General features: G+C 46.2%; 1 protein-coding gene across 1 annotated transcript; it reads right to left on the bottom strand.

Moving 5' to 3' along the window:
• Positions 1-7,146: 7,146 nt before the first annotated feature.
• On the bottom strand, positions 7,147-7,572 carry LOC119350224 (cytochrome P450 71A1-like). The gene has a single exon (XM_037618160.1). The coding sequence runs from the start codon at positions 7,570-7,572 to the stop codon at positions 7,147-7,149; it is 426 nt and encodes a 141-aa protein (XP_037474057.1).
• Between the last annotated feature and the right edge of the window lie 330 nt (positions 7,573-7,902).

Genomic DNA, 7,902 nt, shown 5'->3' with positions numbered 1-7,902 from the left:
TTAGCTCATGAAACTATCTTGGAAGATCATCGAGAACTTTTAAGGACTCATGAGAAGTTACGCTTTGAAAATCTCAATCTTGAGCAAGAGCATGAGTTCTTAAAGGCAATCAATGATGATCTTTGGAAGAAAGTTCTTCTTACATTGCCAAGCATTTACTCTTATCTACTTACATGCCTCAAGTCAAGTCTAGTAACAAAAACAAGAAGGATTCTTCCTCTAGTAGTAACAATAATCATGCTAAATCCAATATTGTTGCTTCTAGTAGTTCTCTTGATTCCACTAATGATTCTCTTAGCCAAGTTACACTTGAGCAAGAAAATAGCTTATTGAAGGGAATCATAGAGAAAGGTGTTTACAAGAGCCTTGCCGGGAGTAAGCAATTCGAGGAAATTGTATGCAAGCAAGGAAGGCACCGGAAGAATCAAGGTGTTGGTTTTGAACGAAAGTTCAATGCCAATGGAGTTGAGTGGGAAGAAGATCAATACCCCAAGACGAAGTTTGTTCCTCAGCAAGAGAAGTATGATCCTACTTCCTTCAAGGGGACACAAGCTCAAGATGATCTTCCACCACAAGACCACAAGCAAAAAGGCAAGGACAAGCTTCAAGAGGAGATTGATGCATTTGAAGAAGCTCCTAAGGCCTTGGTCAAGTGGATTCCCAAGACTACGTCAAGTTCTACTTCATCAAGTACGACTACAACTCCAAGGATTCCCATCAAGATGATGTGGATCCCGAAGAAGAAGAACTAGAGAGTTCTTGAGGGTGACTCCGCCAACATACTTCACTCATATATTTTTGGCAACAACAAGTGCAATAAACTTCCACATCTTGCACTAGTTCAAGGAGTCACAAACCCTCATGTTGGTAAGGCAAGGGACAAGGTAACCTAATGCTTTCATGGACATCATCTTGTGTGTGCATCACTCTATTTCTATGGATATACTTGTTTGTTCCTTGAGGGACTAACCCGTGTAGGTATTGAAAGTGCAACTCACTCCAAAGGATTGCTCCAAATGATCTTCATCAACATTGAGCATCCACATCTTCAACACCTACATGAAGTCATCATCGACAAAACCCAAGGTTAGTTCATCCCTCTTAGGGGGGGATCTCACATCTAGGGGGAGCTTAACTCTAAGAATTGAGTCAAAGCAACTCTAATGATGTGAACACATCAATGCATTATGTAAAAGTGGTAACCCCACTTGAGCTTAAACGATGAGTATGACCTATGATCAAATGTTCTCATTTGACTCCTAAGTCAATATACTCATATATAGATGACCTAGTCATTGCCAATTGTTTGATAGATGCTAGAATTGGTTGTGCATGTTTTGCCACATATTTCATTTGCCATTTTATTGTGTGAGCATGTTGGTTGCATATTTAACTCATTCGAGGACATCCACTTGTTGCTTTGATTGATTGGCTTCCTTTTCTTTTGCCAAGTGGATGAACAAGAATGCCTAAGAACCTTCTCTAGCTATATATGCTTTTCTTGTCTCAAACTCTACATCACAAAATTTGATCAAGTCAGATTCGAACCACTCTGTGTGAGGAGCACTCGGAGTCCCCGATTCGTCATAGACTTAAACTTCCAAAACTTCTTTGTGCGTTTTGGTCTGACCGATTCTTCCATTTCGGTCATACCGAGATCACTAAGTCGATCTAGGTTTTCAATCTCGGTGCAACCGATTTGAATTTTTCGGTCTCACCGAGTTGCTGTAACTGTCAACAGTTATGCATCTCGGTGCCACCGAGTTGTTCCACTCGGTCACACCGACAGGGTCGGGCTATATATACTCACGGGTAAAAATTTGGAAACTTTCTCCAAACCCCTTCGCCCGCGCATAGCTCGCTCTACCTCCAGAGTCTCCGGATCGTCGTCCTCGTCGCCAGCCACCTCCAGTCGCTGGTCTCCGCCGCCGTCAACGGAATTCAACCCCACCATTGCCGCCGTAGCGAGTTCATCACCAAACTAGGGTATGGACTCGATCACAGTGCTATCCCCGTCCGATTCCTAGCACATTGTGTTCATCATGATTCTTGCCATGATTGAAACAATTCTATCCAGTCAAAAAAAATCCTTAGATTAGATGTGAATTGAAAATTTAGGGTTAGGTTTCCGCTGAAACCATCTCGGACCCACCGAGTTGAAAAGCTCGGTTCCACCGATTCGGCTAAGGCCATTGCACAAGTGATTCTTGGTCTGACCGAGAATTGCAAATCGGTGTGACCGAGTTCAGAACTCTATGAAAGCCTAGCAGTCTCGGTGCCACCGATCTGTGACTCGGTCTGACCGAGTTCACTAGTTTAGGTTCCAAAAGCTGCTTCGGTGTCACCGAGTTCGCAAATCGGTTGATCTGAAATGCTTTCTGTGGAAAACTAAAACTAAGTTTTTGAATCATTCTTTTTGCAAAAACCTCTGCATTTTGTGATGCTCATCCATTCTATCTCAACTACATCTATTCACAGGGTCAGCAGTCAAAGCTTGCAACATGTCAGACCAAAGTGACAGCCAGAACAGGGAAGAGGAGCAGGTTCACATGAGTGAGGGCACTAGTCCCTCTAGCACCTCAGATGAGGGCAGCAGGAGCACCCCAAGCAACTTGCCCAAAGCTGCCACCAGGGCCATAAGGAAGAGAACCTCAGACTCTGAGGATGAAGACTATGTGGCAGCTGAAGATGAGGTCACTTCCAAGAAGATAGTGCTCAAGAAGGAGTATGGCTCAGCTGTAGCCACAAAGCCAGGACTAAAAAGGAAGGTCCCTGCCAAGAGGACACCTATGCTGAAAGTCAGAGGATCAACTCAAGAACCTGAGAAATCTGATCCCAAATAGGCTGCTGCAGAAGGGAAGAATAGGAAGGTAAGGGTCAAGAAGACCATGGCCAGAGTTGTTGGACAACCTTCCATGATGGAAGAGGAAGAGGAAGAAGAGGCTGCTGCTCCAGCACCCAAGGCACAAAAGCTTATGGGTGATGCTATAAGGTTAGGGGCTGCATCATCAAAGCCCAAAGAAGCACCCAAAGCTGCCTCCAAGCCAAAGCCTGCACCCAAAAGGAATACCAAGAGTATACCAGCTGCTGAGAAGAACAAGGCCCCAGTGCCTGAAGTTGCTGAAGAAGAAGAAGATGAAAGACAAGTTCTGAGGAAGCTAAAACCTAAGATTCCAGACCACAATGATGCTCATCCAATGGCTGAGAAGATGAAGCCGAGGAAGGATGCAGGGCTCAGATAGTGGAGATTGTCTGATCCTTATGCAATCAGGAGAAGGACTGTTGTTGACTACACGTTCCACACTAAGGAACAATAGGATTTCTATGAGACTGTGCTGCTGGACAAGAAACCCATAGTTTGTGACATGAGGTGGGTGGACTGGAAATACATGAAGGCAAATGAGGAACACTACCCAGGTGTGTTTGACAGCTTCAAGGGTTGTGGAGTTGATGACTTTGTTGGACAGAAGTTCACCAATTGGAATGATGAGCTAGTAATGCAATTCTACTCCATAGCTCACTTCTATCCTGATGGCAGAATAGTCTGGATGTCTGAAGGTACAAGGTACCAATCCACAATTGAAGAATGGGCAAAACTGATCAATGCACCAGAGGAGAAAGCTGATGAATTGGATGTCTATTCCAAGAAGAAAATGGATCACAACTCAATGTCACACATGTACAAGGAGATCCCATATAAAGCTCTTGAGACTTTCAAGTTTGGGTCTGTCCATTTCCTTCTGTCAGGACTGCCAACGATCAACTGGATCCTAAGGCACACTCTCTTGCCCAAGTCAGGTGACCACAACATGATCAGAGGCCATGCAATAAACTTGCTACACATATTTGATGTGCCACAAAAGTTCAAGGTCATGAGCCTCATAGTTGAGACTATCAAGAGGACAGCAGCAGACCAGAAGAGAAGTTGTGGGTATGCCCCACAGATCCAGGAGCTGATCAACTCCAAGATGGGCACAGGCAAATACTTGTTGGACAAGGAACACTTTGCTATCTACCCAGACTTTGAGGACAATCAAGTAGTCATGAATGAGAATGAGCCATCTTCAGTGCAAGCACAAGAGAAGAAGGAGAAGGCAAAGAAGGAGAAGGATGCCAAGATGCCAACAATTGATGAGGCATCTGAGTACTTTTTGAAGAGCAAGCAGGATCAGCTTGGTTAATTAATAGCATCAACTCTGAGGATTGAGAAAGGGTTAGCCACCCTAATTCAAAACCAGGAGAGCCTGGAAAGAATCATGGAACAAAAGTTCTAGATGTGAAAGTAACTGAGATCCAGTCTGTTGTGGAGTAGCTTCAGGATGATATGCAGGAGAGGAAGGGAAAGACAACCACTAATGCATTTGCCAGAGTGCCTAGAGCTCAGATATCAGTTGCAGTGCCAGTGACAGACACCAGAGCCACTTCATCTGCACCAGCTACAGCTCCGGTGCAACCAGCTCCAGCACCAACTCCTCCAGCTCCATCCACATCAACTGAAGCCTTCGTCCTTGGAGTCATATCTACACCACCACATCAAGACCAAGCCTGAGAGACGAAATAGTACTATGCATTTTCTAGGAAATTTTTGGTAACTTGTTGCCAAAGGGGGAGAAAAATGTATAGATCATAGGCTTCGAGAGAGAGAGAGAGTTTGGTTTTGTTCTCTCTTGTCTTTGTGGTTGAACTTTATTTGCTTTTGCTTGCTTGAGATACTACTTTATTGTCTGTGTGATACAATGATGATCATGTATTTGATCATATGCTACCTTAATGCTTGTTAGATGACAATATCCCATTTATCTTTATATGATCATTCACTTTGCTTGGTGATGAGTGCATGTATTCAATCTTTAATATTTTGAGCGCTCCACCAAGATGTATGTGACATGGAAGAGTAACCCATGAGCCTAACTCCTTGTGCATTTGCAGTCCAAAGAAAATCTTAAACTATGCACAAATTTAGGGGGAGCTCTTGCTTATCACATACTTCTCAAAGCGACGATGTTTTTCAATCTTATTATCATTTGTCGAAGCTTTGATCTATATGTTGTCATCAATTACCAAAAAGGGGGAGATTGAAAGTGCAACTATCCCTAGGTGGTTTCGGTAATTCCTAACAACATATAGCTCATTGAGCTAACATCTTTCCAAGACAAACATTTTAGGAAAAGCTCAATGAATGGCATGGCATGGATGAGGAAAGTGGATCCCTCAAAATCCTAAGGATAAAAGGATTGGCTCAAGATCAAAAGCTCAAGACTCTACATTTTACATTTTAGTGATCCAAGATCACATTGAGTCTATAGGAAAAGCCAATACTATCAAGCAGGGATGAGGTGTTTCTTAATGAGTTTCTTGCTTCAAGTGCTTAGTGATATGCTCCAAAAACCCTCAACTACTTTCTCATATCCACATTTGACCTAAACCTAAAATCAAACTCGGCCCCACCGATTCTTTCTATCCGGCGCCACCGAGTTCAGATGTCATAGCCACTGCCACAAACCCTAGGCAAATCGGTCTCACCGAGATGGGATTGTAAACTCTCTATTTCCCTTCGTAACGTTTCGGTCTAACCAAAGTGAGCGATCGGTCCCACCGAGATTGGATGTAAACTCTCTGTTTCCTTTTCGTAACATTTCGGTCCAACCGAAAAGAGCGAATCGGTTCCACCGAGTTTACCTGACCAACTCTCTGGTTAGCTTATTACCAAAATCGGTCTCACCGAGTTTGTGTAATCGGTCTCACCGAGATTATGTTATGCCCTAACCCTAACCACATCGGTCCTACCGAGTTGCATGTCGGTCCCACCAAAATCACTAACGGACACTAGGTTTACTAAATTGGTCTGATCGAGTTTATTGATTCGGTCTCACCGAGATTGGTAAATTGTGTGTAACGGTTAGATTTTGTGTGGAGGCTATATATACCCTCCACCTCCTCTTCATTCGTGGAGAGAGCCATCAGAACAAACCTACACTTCCAACTTACCATTTCTGAGAGAGAACCACCTAGTCATGTGTTGAGGCCAAGATATTCCATTCCTACCATATGAATATTGATCTCTAGCCTTCCCCAAGTTGCTTTCCATTCAAATCTTCTTTCCACCAGATCCAAATCCTGTGAGAGAGAGTTGAGTGTTGGGGAGACTATCATTTGAGGGACAAGAGCAAGGAGTTCATCATCAACACACCATTTGTTACTTCTTGGAGAGTGGCGTCTCCTAGATTGGCTAGGTGTCACTTGGGAGCCTCCGACAAGATTGTGGAGTTGAACCAAGGAGTTTGTAAGGGCAAGGAGATCGCCTACTTCGTGAAGATCTACCGCTAGTGAGGCAAGTCCTTCATGGGCGATGGCCATGGTGGGATAGACAAGGTTGCTTCTTCGTGGACCCTTCGTGGGTGGAGCCCTCCGTGGACTCACGCAACCGTTACCCTTCGTGGGTTGAAGTCTCCATCAACGTGGATGTACGATAGCACCACCTATCAGAACCACGGCTCAAAAATCACCGTGTCTCCAAATTGCGTTTGAATTCTCCAAACCCTTCCCTTTACATTCTTGCAAGTTGCATGCTTTACTTTCCGTTGCTCATATACCTTTGCATGCTTGCTTGAACTGTGTGAAGATTGCTTGACTTGTGCTAAGATAGCTAAAATCTGCCAAAGACTAAAATTAGGAAAAGGTTAAGTTTTTAATTGGTCAAGTAGTCTAATCACCCCCCTCTAGACATACTTCTAATCCTACACCTTCCTTATCCTATCGCCCGTGGTGTCCCCTCACGTCGGGACCGCACATGCCTCCCCTCACCTCATTTCGGAAGGGATCCCCTTGCCCGACGCCATCTGCTTCCACCACAATGAGATGCCACACACGGGACTACAAGATGGTGGGAAAGGCCATGCAGATGCCTGGGCTAGGTCAGGATTCCTTTGATTGGGCGTTGCTGGTCACTGTCTTCTCCTCCGAACAACACGTGTGGCGGCGGATCTTTGTAGAGTGGAGCGGGGTGGCCGGGGCTCGAGGATCACCTCGAGGATGCGATCAATCCTCTTGAACGCCCTACTAACCTTGGTGTCCCTCCTGACCACGTCGGCCAGCCATGGGAAGTAGTCGCCGGCCTGGAACTCCCAGAGCAGCGCAACGGCCTCCTCAATCAAGCAGCGTGCCCACCTTGGCGTGCCACCCGGCCCTGCCCGAGGCGCGCACCCCAAGCACGATTCGCCCGTTCACGTCCTTGGCGAAGCCGCTCAGGAGCTCGCTCGACCACACCACACCGCCGCCTTCTTGTGACTGCTGCTCCACCTTCCGGACAAGCTCGGCCACCTCCTCGCGCATGCTGCGGTAGGCGCGTACCCTGGTGGGGCTCAGCAGGTGGGGCATGGCGATCTTGAACACACCGCGCCAGTAGGCGCCGTGGGGAGCGAAGGCGATGTCCGTGCAGCCGTAGAGGAGCCACCGCGGGATGGCGAGCGCGGGCTGGTTGGCGAGGGCGTGGTCCTGCAACTGCAGCACCTCGCGCACCACGTTAGCGGATGAGATGACCAGGGTGGGCAAGGGGCCAAGGCAGATCAGCATGATGGGCGTGCGCGCCGGGCTGGTGGAGGTTGCCGACGATCGGGAGACCCCGCGGGGACGGTGGGAGGCGGTGCGCGGGAGGTTTTCTGGTTCGCGTTATGCTACGCACTAGCAGCAGTAGAATGCATGAGACAGCCAGGAGGACTAGCGTGGCCATGGCGAGTTCCGGGCAACCATGCATGGCATTTGTATTTTTGGCCTGGTTATACATGCATCTAAGTTTTGAGGGTTTATACAAACCATAGATGATCTAACGTGTTGTGATATTTTGTTTTTGAGGAGTGTTGTGATTTCTAAATAATGTACTTTTTGGAGTTCTACATTCTGATA

This window comes from Triticum dicoccoides, chromosome 1B (genome assembly GCF_002162155.2).
Source record: "Triticum dicoccoides isolate Atlit2015 ecotype Zavitan chromosome 1B, WEW_v2.0, whole genome shotgun sequence".
In the NCBI taxonomy this organism is placed as follows: Eukaryota; Viridiplantae; Streptophyta; class Magnoliopsida; order Poales; family Poaceae; genus Triticum; species Triticum dicoccoides.
Note: the sequence above shows the minus strand (reverse complement) of the source record. Positions and strands in the feature narration are given on the sequence as shown.

What these genes read in the sequence shown, in the direction of transcription:
- LOC119350224 (XM_037618160.1), bottom strand. Translation starts at nt 7,572, where the DNA reads ATGCTGATCTGCCTTGGCCCCTTGCCCACCCTGGTCATCTCATCCGCT.